The 24,712-nt window shown below is 44.0% G+C and overlaps 1 protein-coding gene and 1 pseudogene across 1 annotated transcript in view; both read right to left on the bottom strand.

Annotated features, from left to right (window-relative positions):
* Window positions 1-5,257, bottom strand: part of MOGAT1 (monoacylglycerol O-acyltransferase 1) — a 29,451-nt gene extending 24,194 nt beyond the window's left edge. Inside the window, exon 1 of the mRNA XM_068969055.1 lies at window positions 5,164-5,257. Within this exon, the coding sequence (XP_068825156.1) occupies window positions 5,164-5,257 (94 nt within the window). The remainder of the gene's footprint in view (window positions 1-5,163) is intronic.
* A 1,824-nt stretch (window positions 5,258-7,081) lies between these two features.
* Window positions 7,082-8,740, bottom strand: LOC138076778 (glycerol kinase pseudogene; annotated as a pseudogene).
* Between the last annotated feature and the right edge of the window lie 15,972 nt (window positions 8,741-24,712).

Below are 24,712 nucleotides of genomic sequence, written 5' to 3'. Positions count from 1 at the left end.
TTCATTGGAAGGACTGATGCTGAAGCTGAAACTCCTATACTTTGGCCACCTGATGTGAAGAACTGACTCACTGGAAAAGACCCTGATGCTGGGAAAGACTGAAGGCAGGAGGGGAAGGGAACAACAGAGGATGAGAAGGTTGGATGGCATCACTGACTCAATGGACGTAAGTTTGAGTAAACTCTGGGAGTTGACAATGGACAGGGAGGGCTGGTGTGCCGCAGTCCACGGGGTCTCAAACAGTCTGACACAAATGAGTGACTGAACTGTGGAGTAACAGAAATTGAAAACAAAAATAAACAAATGGGACCTAATTAAACTTAGAAGCTGTTTCACAGCAAAGGAAACTATAAACAAAGGGAAAAGATAATCCTCAGAATGGGAGAAAATAAGAGCAAATGAAACAACTGACAAAGGATTAACCTTCAAAATATACAAGTAGCTCATGCAGCTCAATACCAGAAAAACAAACAACCTGATCAAAAAATGAGTAGAAGACTTAAACACACGTTTCTCCAAAGAAGACAGTTCAATTCAGTCGCTCAGTCATGTCCGACTCTTTGCGACCCCATGGACTGCAGCACACCAGGCCTCCCTGTCCAAAGACTGATAGCGTAATAAACATATGGAAAGATGTTCAACATCTCTCATTAGAAAAATGGAAATCAAAACTAGAAATCAAAAGTTCTGGGGATGTAATGTATAGCATAGTGACTATAGTTAATAATATTGTATATCTGAAAGTTGCTGAGAGTAAATTTTAAAGATCTCATCATAAGAGAAAAAAATTGTAACTGTGTGGTAATGGATGTTAACTAAACTTGTGGAAATCATTCTGCAACAGAGAAATCAAATCACTACTTTGTGTACCTAAAACTAATACAATGTTGTAAGATTGAAAGACAAGCACTTTACCTTTATCTCAAGGAAAGAGTATTTGATTGCACGACTAAATGAAACAATTTGCTATTTAAAAAAATATATTTCAAGTGCTATTGTTAATAGTTTAAACTCATTTCCTGATGGTGGAAAGAAAAATGCATTCCAAGATCTTCATTTAGAGATTTTAAAAGACATAGTTAATAAAATTTCTGTCACCATTGAAAGGAGGTATTACAACTCTTTAAAATAATTAAAATGGAAAGAAATAAGTGTTTATCCTTATCTTCCCTGTAAGAAAGGAATTGTAGGGTAAGCAATGGCCATGAATGATTAGGAAAAATTATTCCTAGTGTAAATTCTAGCTAATATGTGAAGAAAGAATGAGATAATATGAAAATTACCATTTTGTAGTCCCAAATAAAAGTTAATTTAGTCAAGGATCATTAACAGAGACTAGGTGAAACGTCAATGGTCAATGGGGAACTTTTATCTGCAGCATGTCAATTACCAGCCCTCACATTACTTCTTACCTGGACTCACTGACCACTCTTAGACACTAATAATGGGACAACTGGACATTACATGGATCTGACATAATGCGACATGAGCACCCAGCAACACCTTGGAATAGGACTGGCAAAAATGTTTCACCTAAATCTCATCGAGGTTTTAGCTCCAACTTCTACTTTAGAAGAAATACAGAGACTGATGCCGAAGCTACAATACTTTGGCCACCTGATGTGAAGAGCCGATTCATTGGAAAAGATCCTGATGATGGGATTGAAGGCAGGAGGAGAAGGAGACGACAGAGGATGAAATGGTTGGATGCCATCACAGACTCAATAGACAGGGGTTTGAGCAAACTCCGGGAGATGGTTAAGGATAGGGAAGCCTGGCAGGCTGCAATCCATGGGGTTGCAAAGAGTTGGACACAATTGAGCAATTGAACAACAACAGAGAATTGAGGAACAAGTTAGCCCTCCAAAACAGCAGAGGAATCCTGAACAGATAACCTGGCTTCTTTAGTGCTTCGCTGACAAAACAAATAGGGCAACACTGTTCTAAATTAAAAGACATTTTAAAATTAAATGCAACCCAGGGGGGTTTGTTTGGATTCTGATTCAAACAAATCACCCACCAAAGTGTATTTCTGGCTCAATTTCAGGAAAGCTGAATATTAAGTTGACTTAGATGATTTTAAGCAATCACTGTTAATTATGCCACATGTAAAACATAATTTTATAATATGTAGACTAAAGTATTTTGGATTAAAATACACAATTCACTTTAAAATAGTTTTGCAAAACAGATAAGACTAGTATAACATATTGTTAAAATAATTGTAAATCCAAGTAATGGGTATATGGGAATTTACACACTTATTTCTAATTTTCTGTGTGTTTGAAATTTTTCATAATTTCCAAAATATACAATATAAAAGAATAGTACAGATGTCAAATGTGTGCAATAAATGTATTTAAATTGTCAAGACTTACAGACTTTGAGAAGGAGCTTATGGTTTGGTTACCTGCTTATGGGATGGGGATGGGTGAAGATGGAACCATAGGGCGAAAGCATAATTAGGGAGTTTGGGGTGGACATGTACACACTGCTATGTTTAAAATGGACAGGCAACAAGGTCCTACTGTATAGCACATGGAACTCTGCTCAGTGTTATGTGGCAGCGTGGATGGGGAGTTTGGGGGAGAATGGATACAAGTGTGTGTATGGATAAGTCCCTTCGCTGTTCACCTGAAACTCACAACACTATTAATCAGCTACCCCAATACAAAACAAAAAGTTAAAAAAAACAAACAGCCTGTCAAGGCACTGTAGTCTGATTCAAATTAGGAGTGGTGGGCCATGTCCAATCCACTCAGATGGGGTACGTGGAGCTCTACCACTCACCTTGTGACCTTCAACAATTACTACACCTCCAAGCTCTATCTTCAGAAAATGAGCTCAGGGTAGCCCCTACCTCTAGGGTTGCTGTGGGGATTTACCTACATGAGTAAATACAAATAGGAGACATGGGTGACATAGTGAAGATGTTCAAGCAGTATTTATGCCTTCCCTGGGCCTGGCACATGCTGGGTGCTCCCTCACTGAGCCTATGGACTGGGATGTGTCAGGGAGGAAGACATTTTCCCCTACCTTCCTAGGTTCTTCTGGCTGGTCTAAGAATTAAATTGACAGGAGACAGATTCATGGGAGAAAAATCAAACAAAATTTTAATAATATGGATGAAAGAGGCGGACCCAGGAAAACTTAAGTAACTTGGCTGAAACCATCACCTTAAATACCATTACCAGCTAAAGACAAGCAGGATGTTGAAGGTATGCAGGATCAGTTATGGGAGGTTACCAGGAAAAAAACAAGGGTAAGATTTTATGCAGGTATAAATCCCTCCCTTCTCCACTTGATAGGTTTCTAGAGATTTGGTCATCCTCTTTCCTACAGCAAGGGACACACGACTACAAATCGAGATTCTTCTTATAAATGTGAACATTACTTACAAAAGGGTAACTCCTGCTGGGTTTTCAGAGTTTTTTGTCTGCTGCTTTTTAGAAAATAACCAGCTTCAAATAATTAATAAACCAAAGAAATGTATTTTAGAGTGACAAATTCTGCTTACCTATGGATGGCAATACAGACCTTTCTCAAGTAGCCACAGACGTACACAAATACAAGCATCGGCAAGGGCCATGGAAGGAAAAGACAGCGGGCTATCAGAGATGTGCTGACTGGTGAGTGAGGTCAGTCTCCAGGTTCAAGACATTAAACTGGACAGCAGAGTGGTTAAAGCAGGAACTCTGGGTAGAGTACTCAGGTTTGCCCCCAGCTCCTCCACCTCCTACTAACCCATGAACAATTCACTCGACCTCTTGGTTCCTTCATCTGTACAATGAGTGCAAGAAGGCACAGTCCTTACCTCACAGGGCTGTGGTGAAGATTACATGGTTAACAGTGTATGGTCTTAGCACTGTAGAGGTAGGCAGCACGTGCCCATTGGTAGCTGGCAGAAGAGCACCTGGCACACACCGAGGCCTTGATAAGTGTAGCTATTATCTCAATGGTACTTTGACCAAGAGCAAAACAAAATAGGACTTAATCAGCTAAGGCTTTCAATTTTCTCTTTTAGTAAACTCAAGCTGCACTTGGGAGAATTTATTAAAAAAAAAAAAAAAAGTCCCCATGTGCAGGTTCCATTCTGAAATAAATGAATTCAAAATTCTTACGGAGAGACCATGGGCATCCTATTTTTTAAAGAAATTTCTCCAGTCATTTTAATTGCAGCCTGGGTTGAGAACCATCGATCCAAGACACTCTAAATGTAAGACAGTTCACAACTGTAACTCTACAGTGCGATGAGTTATTGCTGTTACTGTGGCCTCCAGTGTACAACCCATGGTCTTAGAGCATACAAATAACTAGACTTCTGAAGCGGCTGTGTGTGTTAGTCGCTCACCCGTGTCTGAGCGGTTTGGTTTCCAATAATTCCTGTGCTCATACCAGCCCCCTTTACGCTGACCCCCTCAACCCCTTTACAACAGCAGAACAAACATCCGGAGGAAAGGCGCACAGGTAAGCCCTCTGCCCCATCTAGTGGCTGGCTCCTGTGCATTCCTACCTGGGCTTAATTTAAGAGCCGGCTAGGACAACATTCTCCTGGGTTGAATTATTTACAGGCAGAGACCTCCCAGCTCAACTAGTATGTCGTGGATCCGCAGCAAGGTACCTTTCCTCATCCCGGAAACCTTTAACACGGAGAAGCTAACCCAGATATTTGTCCTTAGAGTGGGGAGAAGGAAGGGATCAGGTTTCAGATCCTTGGGCATTGAGTCCGTTTCCGAACCCGTAATTCAAGAAACGGGTTTGTCTACTTCGAGAGGCTTAAGTGCCATGTCTTCCAGCTTGCTTGGGTCGCGATGTATACATGTGTCAAAACCCATCGAGCCGTAAACCCATCGAGCCGTAAATCTGGGCCTTTTACTTGGGGTAAAGGTACGCCTCGATTTTTAAAAACAGCACTGGGGAAAATTAAGTCGAAAATCATTCGTTCGCTACGAGCTTCACGTGAAAGGATGAATCAAAGAGGGGAATCCCAAATTAGTTACCCACGCCCCGTGTGACCTGCCAGATTAGGCTTACAAAGGGTGTGGGGCTGGAGAGTCTAAGGACGTCCCTGGACTTTCCGACAACGACGGTCCGGAAAGGAGCAGACGGAGCCCCAAGCACCGCGCGGTTTCGCCCGGATCTTGCGCGGCCAGGCGTCCTTACCGAGCATCAGGAAGGACAGCACCCAATACATCGCCGCCGCGGTCTGCAGCCGCCGCGCCAGCGGGATGTTGAGCGGCGCAAACTCCACCTTCATGGTCCGGCGGTGGCGAGCGAAGGCCGTGGCGAGCGAAGGCTGCGCCGAGCGCGGTCGCCTAGGACCTCGTTGCTCCGCTGCGCCTGCAGGTGTGAGGCCCTCGGGGGCAGAGGAGGCGGTGACCGCCCGGGACTGGGCGCGGACTGGTCTTGGTCTTGGGTGGGAGGGCGCGCCGGGGCTGAGGCTGGGGGCTAACAAATCACGAGCGTCGGGGCTCGGGAGCAGCTGCGGCGCCCGGAGCGCATTGGCTGACTCGCCAGGGCGCCGAGGAGAGAGCGCAACGCTGGGCACAAAGGTCGGCAAGCGGGGTCAGCTGGCAACCTGTCCAAGCCCGGCAACTCGGGTTCCTGCAATTAGCCTAGAAACCCGGGGGTCTCCACCGAACCCTGACCGTTGTTTAGAGATCGATTACGGTGCGCCCGGCTTCAGTATCCGCCCTTAAACCCACCTCTTCCTCCTAAAGTGTCTGCAGCTGGCGAAGGGTTAGGCTCTCCCACCAGCTGGAGGTAGGAGCAAGAGTTGGCTTCTCTGAAGCTTGGTACCCATCTGTTTATTGGTCTGTGTCCCCCACACCACTCCCAAACTCTGGGGGACTCCTCAGCTTTGTGTCTCAGGTTCCTACACCTGTCCAGGAAACCTTTCGCTTACTCATTCAATGAACATTTATTGAATACCTACTACTTGCGGGAACCAATCTGGGCGCTGAGGATACACTAGCTCCTTCATCAGTCCTGCTCTCAGTACAAATTGGGATTGGAGGGTGGGGCGGGGAGAGAAACAAGAAAAATTAACTACGCCATTGGCTGTGTAATTGCAAAGTGAAACCCTACTGTGAATGAATGAGAAGGTTCTAGGACTTAGACTGGAGGATCAGTCTCAGAAGAAGTGACCTTGACGTTAATTATAAAGGTGAATCTAACTCAAGCAAAGGGAAGCACATGTGCAAAGGTCCTTTGGCTGAAACTAAAGACCAATATAATGGGAACTCAGAGAACAAGGAGATTGTAGTGAAATGACGCAAAAACAGTGGCCAAGAATCAGACCCTTGCAGGCTGTCTTTAGGGTTCAAGTCTTTACCCTAAGATTTGCCACGGAAGGATTCCATTTATGATATGTTAAATAAATGGAGTGATTCTAAATTGTGCCTCGGGCTTCCCTTGTGGCTCAGTGGTAGAGAATCTGCCTGCCCATACAGGTGACACAGGTTGGATCCCTGGGTGGGGAAGATCCCCTGGAGAAGGAAAGGGCAACCCATTCCAGTATTCTTGCCTGGGGAATCCCATGGAGAGGAGCCTAGTAGGCTAAAGTCCATGGGGTTGCAAAAGAGTCAGACACAGCTTTGCAACTAAATAACAGATTGTGCCTCATTCTGTGAGCACACACTTCTTTATAAATCTTACTGTAGAGTTGACCAACACCAAGTGGGAGGTAGCTGTCAAGTCATTGCTAGAGGGAGTTTGGAACAGGGCGAATCAACATAATTGACTACCAATCCCCCCACCATGCCCCTTTCTCCTTCAACATTTTAATAGAAAGTTGGTAAAAAACAACAACACCTGAGTAGTTCAGGGGAGTAGTTTGTGACTTTTTGTATGCAAACCTTGCTGGGTTTGGTTTTTTTTCCCCCTAATTGAGAAATCACTTTTTTTTTTTTTTTTCTGCCCCATTTTCTTTATTTCAAGCCACAGGTCTACTTAGAGGGTCATGCAGCAAGTGGCTTATAAATAAAATCAGAGTCTATGAATAGTGTCACCACATTAAGAGACAGAATCACTGAATTCTCTCCTTAGGTCAAGATCTTTGGGATCCAGGAGTTGGTATTGTTTATGGCACACCTGAGAGGTACCTGGCTCCGATTAACATTACCATGCTACTCACTACAAAAAAGCCCAAGGGTAGACTACTGAAGATGCCAGTGTCACCATTTTCTGAAGACTTAGTAGCCCAATCCATGGACTTCATCACAGCTTTCTTCCATGTGGAATAACGAATTTCGCTCTCCTTGGCGTTGATCTGAGGTTCAAACCGCTCCATTGTGACAGCTGACAAATCCTCAGGCTCAAGACTCCACACGCCGACCCCTTCTGCAGCCCCTGCTGCCATGGCAGCTCCCAAGGCAGTTGTTTCCGGCATCGAGGGCTTCACTACCGGGATATACAGAATGTCCGCTTGCAGTTGCATCAAAATTTTGTTGTTGGTCATCCCTCCGTCCACCTGCAAGTGACTGAGTGGAATTCCACAGTCGCGGTTCATGGCGTCCAGAATTTCTCGGGTTTGGAAACAAACAGCTTCTAGTGCAGCAAAAGCAATATGGCATTTATTGGTGAACTGAGTGAGCCCACAGATGATCCCTCTGGCACTGGGCTCCCAATAAGGGGCATATAGGCCTGAAAAGGCTGGGACGAAATAGCAACCATAGGAGGTACCTACTTCTTTAGCAAGTTTTTCAATTTCCTCTGAGGTCTTTATAATTCCAAGATTGTCCCTTAGCCAGCGAACAACAGCACCGGCTATAGCTACCGAACCTTCTAGCGCGTAATATACTGGTTTGTCTCTGCCGAGCTTGTAAGCCACTGTGGTCAGAAGGCCATGTTCAGAAAATACACATTTATGGCCTGTATTGCATAGTAAGAAACAGCCTGTCCCATACGTGTTTTTGGCTTGTCCATCCTGGAAGCACAGTTGTCCCACCAATGCAGCAGACTGGTCCCCCAGACACCCCGATATGGGCACACCTTCCAAAGACCCAGCTTTCATTAGGCCATAGATCTCAGAAGAACTCCGGATATTTGGAAGAATTTTCATTGGAACTTCAAAAAACTCACAGAGCTCTTTATCCCATTCCAAAGAGTGAATGTTGAAAAGCATCGTCCTGCTTGCATTTGTTACATCTGTACAATGGACACCTCCATGGGCTCCTCCTGTCAAGCTCCAAATAAGCCATGAATCAATGGTCCCAAAAAGCGCTCTATCTTCCTCAACTGCCTTTTGAACTTTTCTCACGTTGTTAAGAAGCCAACGAAGTTTCACTGCGCTGAAGTAAGTGCTCAGTGGAAGGCCCGTCTTGGTCTTGACAAAGTTGTTATTTACTGGAATGCTTTTACTAAGACTCTCAACGGTAGACTGGGTTCTCAGATCGAGCCACACCACAGCATTGTATAGAGGTTCTCCAGTTAATTTGTCCCAGACTACAGTGGTTTCCCTCTGGTTACTGACACCAATAGCTTTTATGTTGGAAATATCAATATTGAGCTGTCCAAGTTTCTCACACGTTTTCTCTATACACTCATACACGGACAGCAGGATTTCCTTAGGGTCTTGTTCCACCCATCCTTCTTTAGGAAACTCTTGTTTTATTTCCACTTGATGATGACTAAGTAGTTCGGCTGTTTTTGAGTTGAAAACCAAAAAGCGCGTCGAGCTGGTGCCCTGGTCTACTGCTCCCACCAACGGCCCCAAAACTGCTTTCTTCGTGGCTGCCATGAAACTAGCTTCCGTCGGCGGGCGGCCGAACGCGTCCCGTTTCCCAGGTGACGGCGGCTGGTGGGGGAGGGGAGGACGGCGAGCCCAGAGGGCCAAGAGGCGCGCAGTCTCAGAACGCATTATCTGCACCAAGCTTCTCGCCCCGCCCCTTCCACTTCTAGACTTCTTCCCTGGACCTCCCACCACTGCTACTGGGAATGTTATGAGTATACACCATGTCACACATTCTGCAAAGCCCTTCACCAAACAGAGCGCATCGTAAAGCAACCCTGTGAAATTAGCTCATTTGTCAGTTAATGAAGGCCAGGGTCACAGTCAAGCAACTGGCAGAGTGATAATTCAGCTTTGTTTATAACGTAGAGAGGAGAGTCCTCCCTTCTTCAGTTGACCCAAACGTGGAACAAGTATTTATGCAGTACCTGCTTGGCACCAGGCATAGCCCTCGGTCCTGATAACCCAAAGGTGAATTAAGACAGGGTCGCTGAGACTGAGAATTCACACGCATTCATTCATTGACCATTTATGGAAAGGCATCCAGGTGCTACACACTAGGTGGGGTATGGGGATGGGCTGCATAAGAGGGGGTGAATAGAAAGGTCTCTGACTTCATAGGGCTCAGAGTCTAGTGAGAGAAACAAAAGAAACCAAATGTGTGCTAGTGCCCTGAAAGACGCAAACAAGTTCTAGTGATGGAGGATGAACACCTAATTATTTTTTAAATTAATTTATTTATTTTAATTGAAGGCTAATTACTTTCCAATATTGTGGTGGTTTTTGCCATACATTGACATGAATCAGCGTGTGTGCATGTGTCTCCCATCCTGAACCCACCTCCCACCTCCCTCCCCATCCCACCTCCCTCCACATCCCATCCCTCAGGGTTGTCCCAGTGCACCGGCTTTGACGCCCTGTTTCATGCATTGAACTTGGACTGCTTCTTTCACATATGGTAATATGCATGTTTCAGTGCTATTTTCTCAAATCATCCCACCTTTGCCTTCTCCCACAGAGTCCAGAAGTCTGTTCTTTATATTCGTGTCTCTTTTGCTGTCTTGCATATAGTGTCGTGGTTACCATCTTTAACACCTAATTATTAATAGAAGAGATTGGAAGTAACAAGAGTGGAAGTAGGGAGACCCTAAGGAGGCTATTGTGAGAATAGAGGATGCTGGGTTGACCTACTGTGTTAGCAAATAGAGATGGATTTGACATAAGCTTGAGAGATATAAAGACTGATAGGTTAATTGGATTCACAGTCTGTTGGTAGGCAAGACAAGCGGGATACCCAGAATTCGTATTCCTAGTCATTTGGAGTTCAGTCTCCTGAATTATGCTCTTGTCACTTTCCCAGAGCCCTCAGCAGGTAGAAAAGAACCGCCATATCCCACCACAACTCATTTGAGCAAAGTAGGGACCCATGAAGGTCTATCACCACTTTAATTAGCAAGTAAATCATTCATTCACTTGTTTAACATTCAACACACTTATTTTGTGCATATTGTGTACATATTGTGTCCCAGGATATTGGAGCTAAATGTTTATTGGAGTTAAATGGTGAGAAAGTTTTAATTCATCAAGCTATTCAAAACAACTTTTCTGGATGAGTTTTTTTGATTTCTAGAAATAAAACTAATAGGAAAACATGAACCTTAGACATTATCTTTCTAAACTACACATTTTGTGGAATAGGGAGCTTAGGGCAGAGAGGCTGATTTGTCTGTGGCACCCTAGCTAGTTACCAGCAAGGAGTAGACCAGATGTCTCTATGACTGCACTAAAACAGATGAGGAGAAGTGATGTCCTGTAGGATCATGGGTTTCAAGCTTTGACTTTAACAGGGTTTTTTTCTTTTAAATCTTCAAATAACTCCAATTTATAAAAGAAATCAAAGTGAATCTGCTCTTGTTGGAAATGAATGGGGACCCTGACTGCCACTTTGTCAGTATCTTCCTCCTTCCCAAGGTAACTATGTTTTTAGCAAAATAAAACTAATATGATCAAATAGTTATAGAACTGAAACCATTTGGTGTCATTTTGAGGGGCTCCAAAGAGTTCTAGTACCACAGTCCTTTATGTCTCAGCACAGAAAGAATTCAGCGAGAGGCAAAGTGATGGATAAGATGGATATAGAGTAGGATGTTTGCGAGGCTTACAAGCAGGTAGGAGAGGAGGGGTGCCACACCCCCAGAACTTACTGGGCTACAGTTTTATAATCAAAGGAGAGTGGGGAGGGGGAGAAGAACTTCTTTGTCTTTCTTGAGTAGGCCTCATGCTTCCATCATCAGTTCCTACTCCAGGCTGAGAAGGGGAGTATTGTTGTCCCTACCTGTCAAGCTAGGTTCACAAATTATTGTTTTTAATATATACAGAGAGTGTGTCCTAGCTTACTGAGCCCACTGGGCAGGATGTGGGTCTCATGCCACCGTTGTGTTATTGTTTGGGGGCATATCTCGTGTTTCTCTTGCATGGTCTTGTTGTTAATCAGCTCTGCTTGGTTTTGTACTTAAGCAAACCTGCTTTCTCTTTTCTTTCTTCTTTAATAATTGTATTTATTTATTTTTGGCTGTGCTAGGTCTCCATTGCTGTGAAGACTTTTCCCTAGTTGCAGTGAGCGGGAGCTACTCTCTGGTCATGGTGTGCTGTCTTCTCATTTTTGTGGTTTCTCTTGTTGGGGAGTGCAGTCTTAGTTGCTCTGAGGCATGTGGGATCTTCCTGGACCAAGGATTCAACCCACGTCTCCTGCATTGGCTTTTGTATTCTTTCCTGCTGAGCCACCAAGGAAGCCCAAAACTACTTTCTTGAGGAATCATTAACTTAGAGGAGTCTCGCACACTCTTCCTGTTTTACAGTACCCAAATGGGATTAACTATTTAATCACCTACTTTGTCCCATTCAGAATCTCCAAGGGACTGGCAAAATGGGTTGAAAACCACGTTGTGCATGTGTGTGTGTGTGTGTGGTGGCAGTGGGGTGATAGTAGTGGGTCATTTAATATTTGGAGAAATACACAGCTTAAACAGGGCTGCAGTTAAGTAACTGTATGTGATGTTTCAACTTGACTCAGTGCTGACCAGGTTCTGTCATTGTCGTGCATATGCGCTCAATCGTGTCTGACTCTTTGAGACCTTATGGACTGTAGTCTGCCAGGCTTCTGTGTCCAGGGGATTCTCCAGGCAAGAATACTGGAGTGGGTTGCCATTTCCTTCTCCAGGGGATCTTCCTGACCCAGGGGTCTAACCTGCGTCTCTTGCATCTCCTGCACTGGCAGGAGGATTCTTTACCATTGAACCAGCATCTCCCCAGCTACTGGGTTACATGCTTCATATGCTGTTTGCTTTAAGCCTCATAACGGCTCTCCAGGGTAATACTATTATCCCTTTTACCAGTAAAGAAAGTGAGGCTAGAGGTGAAACTAATTGTTCACCTAGTAGGTAGTAGAAGTGGGTTTCTGTTGTTTGAAAATGGGTTTGTCTGTTTCTAGAGCCTGAACAAAGAACTGCCATACTAGGCTCCTCCTCGAACGATATCACAAGGAAGGAAGGGAATGTTGTTGAAACCAAGGAATAAGTCACTGAAGAGCAAGTGGAAGAATGCAGAGGGCCAAATTTGTCATTGTTTGGGTTAGGGTTAGTTATTCATTCAGTCAATAGTTATTTGCCAGTCATAGTCTATGTGCTTGGCATTGGGTATATATGAGTGAATAAAACATGCATAACTTTTGAGAGGGTAACAGGCAGGAAGGCCAGGGGTCTCCAAATGGAGGAAATAGCCTGCAAGTGTCAGACATTTTATCTCTCTTAATCGGCAGGAGGAAACAAACTAGCGATATTTTTTTCCTTCTCTATACAAATTTAAAAGGAGGTTTCTCTTAAAATTCTGTGTTGTCATAATGATACCTGGTTTCACCTGAAGTTAACCAATGCCTTTTTCTTAGGGAAATGTTTATCTTAAGCTATGCTAATGTACTATGCATTTACCCCAAACTCTGTCTTCAGTTGGTTCCGCCTTTTGGGCTCAGAACCTACTTGATAAACCAGTGTGTTATACTCCGATATTGTTCCTCTAATCTATGTAAATGACACTATTTGTATGGTGATCTGCCCTTCTTCAAGATGCAAGTTAATCATTTTATGGCCCAAGATGAATCATTTGGAGCCAAGATTATCCCAAAATACATCTTATGGGTGAGGGGCCTGGTGCCATTCTAAGTTTGAGACATTTCCTTTCTTTCATTAACAGACTGCTGGTGACTGTATAACATCCAGCTAAAGACTAGCAGGGGGGTACTCTTTCTGCCCCCTTCTGATGCCTATGTCAGAAGCCTCCTCTATCTCCTTTATACTTTAATAAAACTTTGTTACACAGAAGCTCTGAGCGATCAAGCCTCGTCTCTGGCCCCGGATTGAATTCTTCTCCTCCGGGGGCCAAGAATCCCGGCGTCGTAATTCAACAACAACCTTTCATCTTGGAGGCTCGTCCGGGATCCTTCAGGACAAGGTAAGGATGCTTGGAGCTCTAGTTCTTTGTTCTCTTAGCGAACACGTTTTCTGCTGTGCTTTACTAACTTTACGGTGTGCTTGTGCGAATGAATGACATGCCCTGCGCGAAGCAAGTGAGGAGCCCTGCTCTGCGGTTCCATGGTGATCTCATACGGCTTATGGCAAAAACCTGTTGGGGGTTTCTACCGACCTGCCAAGGCCAAGAGGCACCCAATGTCTCTTTTGGGAACCGACCAGAAATGGGCAAAGCATGTGGACCGAACTCTCCTTTCTCGGTCAAACCTTTCGGTCTCTTTGATCATTTCGTAACTCCTTGGAAATTAGAAGTACTAACCTAATCTATCAGATCATATGCCGCGGCCAGCACAAGCAAGAGTTGCACCTGCACAGGGAGAGAACGGAGCGTCCCCGCTAAGAAAAATAAGAGAGAGACAAAAGATGGGGTTGAGAGGATCAGACCACAATTGGCTGATGCCTTTCTTTATTAGGCTATAGTATTTATAGGATAATGTACGTGACTTAAGACATGTACAAGATTATTTTTTAACCTCAGGATACAATCACTAGACCCTTACCATTGTGTACAGAGTATACTAAGTAATCTATCTTCTATGACATGTTGCAAGACATCCTGACCTTAAGGGCTATAAAAATTCTTCAAGGGTGGCGGGACAGGGAGCTTAGGAACAATGCCTAAGGCTCTGCATACCTGCCGAGCAGCTCCCAAGACTTAACCCTTTACGGGCGGTCCCCCGCAATCATAGACTTTCAAGGGACTTGTGATCTATACTGTTACTGTGTACTGTGGCAAACTTGGATTGGTAGTCAAGAAAGTGCCTAGCCTCGCTAGGAATCGAAAGTTTGGAAGCTAGATGGAGCTTTAGCCCCAAGAACATCTCGGAGGTTAAAGGTTACTCAGATTGGGACTGAAGTGGGTTTTTTTCCTTTGGTAACGCTGGCTCTTAGTGGACCAGAGGAGGCTCTCATACTGGTGTGGTGATGCTTGAAGAGAACATCCCAGCGTTATGTTCATACCGGTCTTATTGTGTTCAGGAATATACTCAGGGTCGTGCACAGGTACTCAGGTGATGAATGTTTTCCCCAGTGGTCTCAGCTTGGGAGGCATTCCGGAGGGTTACTCTGATTGCACCCCGGGTGGCATCAGAGGCAAGCAAGGTTAAAGGTGAAGAGCTGGATGTCAGGTAGAGATGCTATCAGGTCTACCCCTGGTACATCCCCACCCCGTCTCGGTGGTAGAACCGAGAGGGTCGAGACGGCGCCTGCGTCAGTAAGGGACAGACAAAGTCCGACCAGGAAGGGAAAGCTTTTGGTGTAAAGTCTGTCTACACCCCTATCTACAGCAGGGAGGGACACCTCCAGTAGAAAAATGGCGCTGATCGCTTTTTTCTCTCTTACAGATGGGAGCTAACGATTCCAGCCTCACTCCTTTGAACTGTATCCTGAAAAACTGGGATAGATTCGATCCCAAGGGCTTAAAGAAGGCACACCTGGTCTTCCTATGCGATACTGCGTGGCCACGGTAGGCGAACGATGGCCAGTTGGAGGGTCTCTTAAGTATGATACTGTTTTACAATTAGACCGGTTCTGTAAGGAACAAGGGAAAAGCGGTTACTTTTGGAGATGAATGGCTTGGTAATGAATCAGTAGGGAAGAGGGAGGACGAGATAGCGGCCCTCCCCACTGGGAATCAGGTGGTCCCAATTATAGAACCAGACTGGGACTACAACGCAGCTAAAGGAAGATGGGATCAGAGCCATTTTGTCAGATGTGTTCTTGAAGGACTCAGGCAGGCACGTTCTAAGCCTTTAAACTATAGCAAATTGGCAGACATAGAACAGGAGGAGAAGGAAACTCCTGGTAAATTCCTAGATAGATTAAGAGAAGCTCTTCGCAGATTCACTGAGATTGATCCCAAAAGTGAAAAAGAAAAAGTGATCTTAAAAGATAGATTTATCACTCAGTCGGCTCCACATATCCGCCATAAGCTACAAAAACGAGCGTTTGGACCAAATCAGTCTTTAGATACTATGTTACAACTGGCTCAGATGGTCTATTACGGTAGGGAATATAGGAAAAGAAAGAAAGGCAAAGAAAGACAAAGAAAAAGGCGGAAGCCTTCGCAATGGCTATGAAAAACACTCTTAAGCAGCCGGAGAAAAATGCCCAGAGGGACCCAGGTGAAAAGGGATGGGCTTGCTATTAACTGTGGAAAGGAGGGGCACCTCAAGTAAGATTGCCCTCAGGCACCTAAGCCGCCCCCGGCTCCATGTCCGGTCTGCAAAGGACCACACTGGAAGAGAGACTGCCCCCAGAGGCGTAGGTCTCCGGGGTCGGACTCTCAAGACGATCAGGACTGAAGGTGCCTGGGGGTCCCCACACAAGCTCCCGTCCTAATTACACCTGAGGAACCCTTGGTATTAATAGTTGTGGGGGGCCAATCCATCGATTTCCTTTTAGATACTGGGGCAACTTACTCTGTGCTTACTGAAGCCCCTGGCCCACTTTCTTCCCGATCCGCTTCCGTAATGGGATTGTCTGGACGAGCCAAAAGGTATTAGTTCAGTTATTCTTTATCTTGCAACTGGGATTCTGTGCTATTTTCACATGAGTTTCTGATCGTGCCAGAATCTCCCTCACCCCTTTGGGGAAGGGATATACTGAGCAAGGTCCATGCCTCTGTTTTTATGAATATGCAGCCCTCCCTTTCTCTTTCTCTAGTTGAACAAAATGTAAATTACCTAGAGTATGGGCTGATGGAAAATCTGTGGGTCGAGCACAAAATGCTATTCCTGTAGTTGTCAAGCTCAAAGACCCACACTTATTTCCACATAAAAAGCAATATCCTCTGAAACCTGAGGTTAAAGAAGGGTTAAAACCCATCATTAAAAATGTAAAGGAAAAAGGACTATTAATTCCCTCTAACAGTCCTTGCAACACTCCTATTTTGGGTATAAAAAAAATCAAATGGTAAATGGAGACTAGTTCAAGATTTACGTATAATAAATGAGGCTGCTGTTCCTTTACACCCCGTGGTGCCTAATCCTTATACTTTATTGTCTGAAATTCCTAAACGAGCCAAATATTTCTCAGTAATTGATTTAAAAGATGCCTTCTATTCAGTGCCTTTGGCAGAGAAAAGTCAATTTCTATTTGCCGTTGAAGACCCTACACAGCCAGCTTCTCAGTTAACCTGGACAGTTTTGCCCCAGGGATTTCGTGACAGTCCTCACTTATTTGGACCAAGTTTGTAACGGGATCTACAAAACTTTAATAGCTCTGAAGCAGCGGTGTTACAATATGCAGATGATATTTTGCTCTGTGCGGAGACAGAGGAAGCTTGTTCGCGAGCCTCAGAAGATTTCTTAAACTTTCTGGCAGGCTGTGGTTACAAGGCATCAAGAGAAAAGGCTCAGCTTTGTCAACAGTCAGTTAGATATCTGGGCTTAATCATATCAGACGGGACTAGGGCTATAGGCCCTGAGAGAATTAAGCCTATACTAAATCATCCCCTACCTATGACTTTAAGACAATTAAGAGGATTTTTGGGAATCACAGGTTACTGTCGCATTTGGATTCCGGGTTATGGGAAACTTGCCCGGCCTTTATATAAACTTATAGCTGAAACTCAGCAGGCCCAAACTAACAAACTGGTTTGGTCACCAGAAACTCAAAAGGCTTTTAAGGTTCTTCACACTGCTCCTGCAAGCTCCAGCTCTGAGCATGCCCACAGGGTCAAAATTTAATTTGTTTGTCACTGAAAAGAAAGGTATGGCCTTGGGAGTTTTGACACAACCCCGAGGGCCTCACCAGCAACCTATTGCTTATCTAAGCAGAAAATTAGATGTAATTTGACGTGGGTGGCCCCACTGCCTAAGAGAGTAATTGGGGCAGCGGCTTTATTAGCACCTGAAGCTTTAAAAATAATTAATGGATGAAACCTTACTGTACTGACTTCTCATGATGTGAGTGAAATCTTAAATTCTAAGGTTAATATTTGGATGACAGACAGTAGGCTTCTTAAATATCAGTCATTGTTGTTAGAAGGACCAGTAACTAAGCTTAAAGTTTGTGGAAATGTAAATTCTGCCACTTTCCTTCCTGAGAAGGAAAATGAAACACCTGATCATGATTGTTCTCAATTCCTAACTTTAAACTATGCAGCTCGGGAAGATCTAATGGATACCCCATTAGACAATCCTGACCTGGAAATATTTACAGATGGCAGTTCTTTTGTTCAGGATGGAAAGTGGAAAGCAGGTTATGCCGTGGTGACTGCTGAACAGGTTTTGGAAGCAAAATCTCTCCCCCAGGGAACCAGTGCTCAGTTAGCTGAGCTTGTGGCTCTGACCTGAGCTCTAGAGTTGAGCAAAGGGCAGTGGGTAAATATCTACATGGATTCTAAATATGCTTATTTGACTTTACATGCTCATGCTGCAATATGGAAAGAAAGACAGTTTAAAATAGCAACAGGTGAAACTATTAAGCATTTCAGAGAGAATGAGAGACTTTTAAATGCTATATATTGTCCTAAAAAAGTAGCTGTTAATGCATTGCAAAGGGCACAGCAGGGATGGGATGGAAGTAGCCAAAGGTAATCAGCTGGCTGACTGTCAAGCCAGAAAAGCGGCACTTTACGAAACCCCTTCACTGCAGATGCCTTTGATCTGGACAGGTCCTGTGGAACAGGAAAAACCACAATATACTGAGGAAAAATTAGAAAAATATGAAAAAAGAGGAGCACAGATTACTGATAAAGGATGGCTACAGTCTGAGGATGGACGATTAATAATTTCTGAAAATGCTCAATGGAAAATTCTTAAGGGTTTTGTTAGGACCAGGGGCCAAGGTAGGCCTAAGTCTCCTTTACAGAGGGGCTGAATTATTGCCAAGGAGGAGCTGAGATCATCCTCCGCCGGCGCCAGGACTCGACCAATCAGTATACTCCTTGTAGCCTGGTTCAAGCTTATCAGGACAGGGACGAAAACCCCCCTGAGAAAGCCCGCACGCGCGAAAATCTAGCCAATTAGCAGATGCTAAGGAACCCTTGCAACCAATCCGCCCCTGTCAACTCCCTGTCTTTGTCTTAACACTATAAATACTGCTTTAATTAGGAGCTCGGGCCCCTTGTTCCACTCCACTGCGTTGGATGAAACTTGGGCCCTGGCTCGAGCTAGCAATAAATTCCCTTTTTTGCGTTTGCATTGCTGTGGATGTCTTGTTCTCTCAGTTCTGGGGATTGGGACTTTAGGCATAACAGGTTTACATCAGAGTTTTCATTTGGGTGCAGAGAGTACTTACCAAATGGCTTCTCGTTTGTTTGAAGGTAAAAATGTAATGAAAACTTTAAAAAATATTATCAAAAGGTGTGAAGTTTGTCAGAAAAATAACCCAAAGACTGAAAAGCTAGCAAAATCTGGATTACAATGAAGTGGGAAGTATCCTGGAGAGGACTGGAAAATTGATTTCACTCATATGCCAAAAGCTAATGGATATTCTCGCTTACAAGTTTGGGTAGATACTTCTACTAGATGGATTGAGGCTTTTCCCTGCCGTAGTGAACAGGCTAAGGAGGTTATAAAGATTTTAATCCATGAAATTATCCCCAGGTTTTGGCTGCCACAAAGCCTTCAGAGTGACAATGGCTCTGCCTTTAAAGCTGCTGTAACTCAGGGGGTATCTAAAGCTCTAGAAATAAAATATCACTTACACTGTTCCTGGAGACCCCAATCCTCAGGAAGAGTTGAAAAAGCTAATGACATTATCAAAAGACATCTGTGCAAATTAACTCAAGAGACGCAGGACAATTGGATTAAAGCCCTACCCATAGCTTTAATGAGGGCTATGAAGAAAGGAGGCACTGTCCTCCTTTGCATGCATTTATGGAAGGACTTTCTTATGCACAGACATTGTTATAGACCCTGAAGCCTTGGAATTAACTAGTTACATAACCCAGCTCTCAGCTTTTCAACAGGCATTAACAAAACTCCGGGAGAAGACTCCTGACCCCACCTCTGAGTCAAGCAAGCCTCCATTTGAGCCAGGAACTGAGGTTCTCATAAAAACTTTGGGATCTGGGGGCCCATCCCTCAAGCCCCTTTGGGAAGGCCCTTACCAGGTTATTCTTTCTTCTCCCACAGCTGTCAAAGTGCCAGGGATTGATTCGTGGGTACATCACACTCGAGTAAAGAGGTGGCACCCTGACCAAAACTAAGTGACATCTTGTTATGTCTTTATTTTCTATTCTCTGACTTTGTACTTTTCAGATGGGCCTGATAACCTATGTGAGCTTACTTCTGCTGACTCCAAAAATCCTGAGTCTGCCGTTTGATCTTCAAGACAATGCCTTCCTGTCCTGGGCTCACTCCTACACTGCATTCCACAATCGGTATAACTGCTGGGTCTGTGGAACACTCCCCTCTTCATCAGTGGAAGGCTTCCCATGGTGGACATCTCCAATTCAAGGAAAAGACTTTCACCAAGTGTGTAAATACCTTTGACAACAATTACATGCGATGCCTCTTCTTCATCTGATGACATCTACCAACCCTAAAATGGACTGGTACAACACGTTGCACTTTAACTATAGACATAATGTGACTTTTAATTTTGATTTTAACTTGTTTTAATGACTATGTTGCCCTGCATCTGTAACTGTATAACTGGATTTGTTTCTAGCTGCATAAAAGCTTTCAAGTTACAAATGGTTGCTCAAACTCCTGCTACTGCTGCAGCTGCCTCCGACTACTATTTGGGGGCCCTGGATCAGATACCCTCAATATGAGGATTAGGAGAATATGTTGCCTCCCTAATTTAGGGACAACGCCCCTTCTCAGCTCCGAAGCACTTATGGAACGAAAACAACATCCCTTTTCCCTAGGCAACATAATTCTAAAAGAAAAGGGGGGAATGAGAGGGTAACAGGCAGGAAGGCCAGGGGTCTCCAAATGGAGGAAATAGCCTGCAAGTGTCAGACATTTTATCTCTCTTAATCGGCAGGAGGAAACAAACTAGCAATATTTTTTTCCTTCTCCATACAAATTTAAAAGGAGGTTTCTCTTAAAATTCTGTGTTGTCATAATGATACCTGGTTTCACCTGAAGTTAACCAATGCCTTTTTCTTAGGGAAATGTTTATCTTAAGCTATGCTAATGTACTATGCATTTACCCCAAACTCTGTCTTCAGTTGGTTCCGCCTTTTGGGCTCAGAACCTACTTGATAAACCAGTGTGTTATACTCCGATATTGTTCCTCTAATCTGTGTAAATGAAACTATTTGTATGGTGATCTGCCCTTCTTCAAGATTCAAGCTAATCATTTTATGGCCCAAGATGAACCATTTGGAGCCAAGATTATCCCAAAATACATCTTATGGGTGAGAGGCCTGGTGCCATTCTAAGTTCTGAGACATTCCTTTCTTTCATTAAGACTGCTGGTGACTATATAACATCCAGCTAAAGACTAGCAGGGGGGTACTCTTTCTGCCCCCTTCTGATGCCTATGTCAGAAGCTTCCTCTATCTCCTTTATACTTTAATAAAACTTTGTTACACAGAAGCTCTGAGCGATCAAGCCTCGTCTCTGGCCCCGGATTGAATTCTCCTCCGGGGGCCAAGAATCCCGGCGTCGTAATTCAACAACAACCTTTCACTTTTCAATAATTCAACAAAAATTTATAAAGCAGCTTTTCCACGGTAAATCCTGAGGTGGACATTGTGTTGGAAATCAGCTGTCCAACTTGAAGATCTGAGATTCCAGCAACCAAGTGTGGTTCCTCTTTCCAGGTTTTATCTATAAGGAATGAGAAGGTGACAGTTCAGATTGCATCATAGGTTACAATAGTCTGCCCTTGAAAATGAGTAAGTAAAATCACTTCTTTGTTTTGTTTCCTGTGCATTTGACAATAGCTAACTTCTAGCAAGAAAATTTTGAAAAGACCCTGATGCTGGGAAATATTGAGGGCAAGAGGAGAAGGGGACAACAGAGGATGAGATGGTTGGATGGCATCACTGAATCAATGGACGTGGGTTTGGGTAGACTCCGGGAACTGGTGATGGACAGGGAGGCCTGGTGTGCTGCGGTTCATGGGGTTGCAAAGAGTCAGACACGACTGAGTGACTAAACTGAACTGAACTAGCAAGAAGATGCAATGTTTTTCTATAATGTGACATTTCACTGTAATTTAAGTTAAAATGTTCCTATTATTAGGAAAGGAAACTGCATTTTCTCTACAGTTTAGCTCACTGTTCTGGTTTTCATAAAGTACACTCATCATAAAGGTAAATATGTCTCTCTCATTTACACACACAGTACACACAAGAAACTCAGCTATCACAGTTACCATAATTCACTGAGAGTGACCAGCTCGGGTTAAAGTCAGAGGACCATCACTATGGCAATTGCAGTGGAATGTCCTTTAAGCAGTTATATTTTCAACGCTCTTTTGAACAAAGTTCAAGAAACTTGCTTAGGAGCCTCTGCTTTTTTACTATCTTCTCAATGAATTATTTTATCAGTCCAACAGGGCTGGAGTATGTTTGTTCTGAGCAAAGTTTCAGGAGTCTTGCCCAAGAGAGTGAAACTTTGTAGCCACCCCATGATAATGTTGCAAAGGTTTCCTTTCTCTGTATTTTCTTGTTGCTATAGGCACATACAAGTTCTCAGGTGGTGCTAATGGTAAAGAACCTGCCTGCCAGTGCAGGAGATGTAAGAGATGAGGATTTGATCCCTCGGTTGGGAAGATCCCTTGGAGAAAAATGGTAACCCACTCCAGTATTCTTGCCTGGAAAATTCCATGGACAGAGGACACAGGTGTCACAAAGAGTCAGACACAACTGAGCACATTATAATAAATTATAGGCATGTACAAGTTCTCAGACTATATACTATTCTTTTCTTTCACATTCTCCTTTGAAAGTCCCACTGATAAAAGTTCAGTTGTTATCTTTCCATTCAGTTCAGTTCAGTTCAGTCGCTCAGTCGTGTCCGACTCTTTGCAACCCCATGAATTGCAGTACGCCAGGCCTCCTTGTCCATCGCCATCTCCCGGAGTTCACTCAGACTCATGTCCATCGAGTCTGTGATGCCATCCAGCCATCCCATCCTCGGTCGTCACCTTCTCCTCCTGCCCCCAATCCCTCCCAGCATCAGAGTCTTTTCCAATGAGTCAACTCTTTGCATGAGGTGGCCAAAGTACTGGAGTTTCAGCTTCAGCATCATTCCCTCCAAAGAAATCCCAGGTTTGATCTCCTTCAGAATGGACTGGTTGGATCTCCTTGCAGTCCAAGGGACTCTCAAGAGTCTTCTCCAACACCACACTTCAAAAGCATCAATTCTTCGGCGCTCAGCCTTCTTCACAGTCCAATTCTCACATCCATACATGACCACAGGAAAAACCATAGCCTTGACTAGATGGACCTTAATGTTAATATATGATTTGCTCTACAAAGTAGGCACTTCCATAGTTGATGGTTTAAATGATTGTAATACTATGAACAATTGGTGGTGATGGTGGTTTAGTCACTAAATCGTGTCCTATTCTTGCAACCCCATGGACTGTAGCCCGCCAGGCTCCTCTGTCCATGCGATTCTCCAGGCAAGAATATTGGAGTGGGTTGCCATTTCCTTCTCCAGGAAATCTTCTCAACCCAGGAAATGAACCCAGATTCCTGCATTGCAAGCAGATTCTTTACTGACTGAGGTACGGAGAAAGCCCCATGAATTAGAAATTATTATGGTAATCACTAATGTTCATTAAATGTCCTTTCTCTTCTCATAATCCACTCCACACTTTAGTTTGCATGTGGTCTGGGAACCTATTTGGGAGCCCAGCAACCAAAACAAGGGAGAATCTAGGAGAAAGCAACTAGGAAGGCCCACTGCCACTGCTCTGGGTCCGGACAGGCTCTTGAAAGAAGCTGTCAGCCACTTAAACAACAGTGTCCTTGAAGGTATGGCAAAGCAAACTCCATCATTCACTTTAAGTTTCCAAGAACATCCAATCCAATGGATGGACTTTCACTCATGTTTGTATCTTTCTGGTTTTTCATGGCTCCTTGACATATGACCTATTAGTTCCTCTGGTCTATTGTTAATATTGTTACTTTCCCTACCCTACATATGCTATTTCCCTGATCCTGGCTGTTGTCATTTCTCCTTGGATTATTGCAATCTCCTAAGTGATTTCCATGGCTTGAGTTTTGCCCCTTGGTCTACCATCCCTAATCCCTTCTCCACAATGTATCCAAAGTGAACTGAAGAAAATACAAAGTTAATCATGTCAGTTTCTTCCATCGCTTTTAAACTCCAAACTCTTTCAAGTAGTTTAAGACCCTGCATTATAGGGCCTCTATTTACCTCTTGGGGCTTCCCTGATAGCTCAAAGGAAAAGAATCTGCCTTCAAATGCAGGAGATGTGGGTTTGATCCCTGGATCAGGAAGATCCCCTAGAGAAGGAAAAGGCAACCCACTCCAGTATTCTTGCCTGGGAAATCCCATGGACAGAGGAGCCTGGCGGGCTATAGTTCATGGGGTCACAGAGTCAGACAGGACTGAGCGTGCGCACACACACACACACACACACACACACACACACACATGCTCACCTCTAGAGTCTCGGCTGTAATCCTCCTCTGACCCTTACACTCCAAGCTTTCATCCTTCTGAACTTCATTCAGGTGAACAGTCAAGTTTCAGGAAGAGGAGGGAGACACTTGAGTCTTATGAATAACCAGGGATTTCAGTCCTTCTAGGTCTCTCTCCACTATCTTTTCTTTGTGTCAATATCGTTTTAGCTCATTACTGATTAGTTTTCTCTGTATGATGGAATACAGAGAACATACAGAAACACTGATAGCTTTAGCCTTGCATCTTGCTGTTTTCACCATTAAAAATAAATAAATAAATAAATGAACCTCATGTCCCTGGTGGTTCTAAGTCCAAAATTCAGCTTACTTCAGCTGTTTACCCCTGGACCAATTCACTGGCATGAGATACAGTGTCCCATTGCTTTAATGTGGTGACTCAAAGGTTTACCCTGTGTGGAGAGAAACAAGGAATGCTGAGCAGATTATCCCAAGTTGCCTCAATCGTAACCTGTTAGAAGAGAGAAGAGTTAAACTGACTTCAGTATTTCTGGCTTGGACAACTCAGCGGATGCTCATGACTCTGAAAAAGATAGGAAGAATATGGGGAAGAACAACTTTTGTGGTGAGTGGAAAGTATAGGTTTTGAGTATGTCATACCAGCCTGTTGAGAAACCAGCAAGAGATATGCAGAGGCGAGAGGTCGGTTGGAGGCTAGAATGACAGCCATATCTGTTTAGGTGATGGTGGAAGTGGAGATATTTCAGGGAGAAAACCACCAAAGACATACCTCTAGAGGGTACCCCACACTGAAAATAGAGAAAGGGTAGTGTAGGAGGTAGAAGAGGCCATGAGAGTTAATACTGATCAAGT

The sequence above is a fragment of the Capricornis sumatraensis genome, chromosome 3 (genome assembly GCF_032405125.1).
Source record: "Capricornis sumatraensis isolate serow.1 chromosome 3, serow.2, whole genome shotgun sequence".
NCBI lineage: Eukaryota > Metazoa > Chordata > Mammalia > Artiodactyla > Bovidae > Capricornis > Capricornis sumatraensis.
The sequence above is the reverse complement of the archived record's forward strand: the minus strand, read 5'-3'. Positions and strand labels throughout refer to the sequence as shown.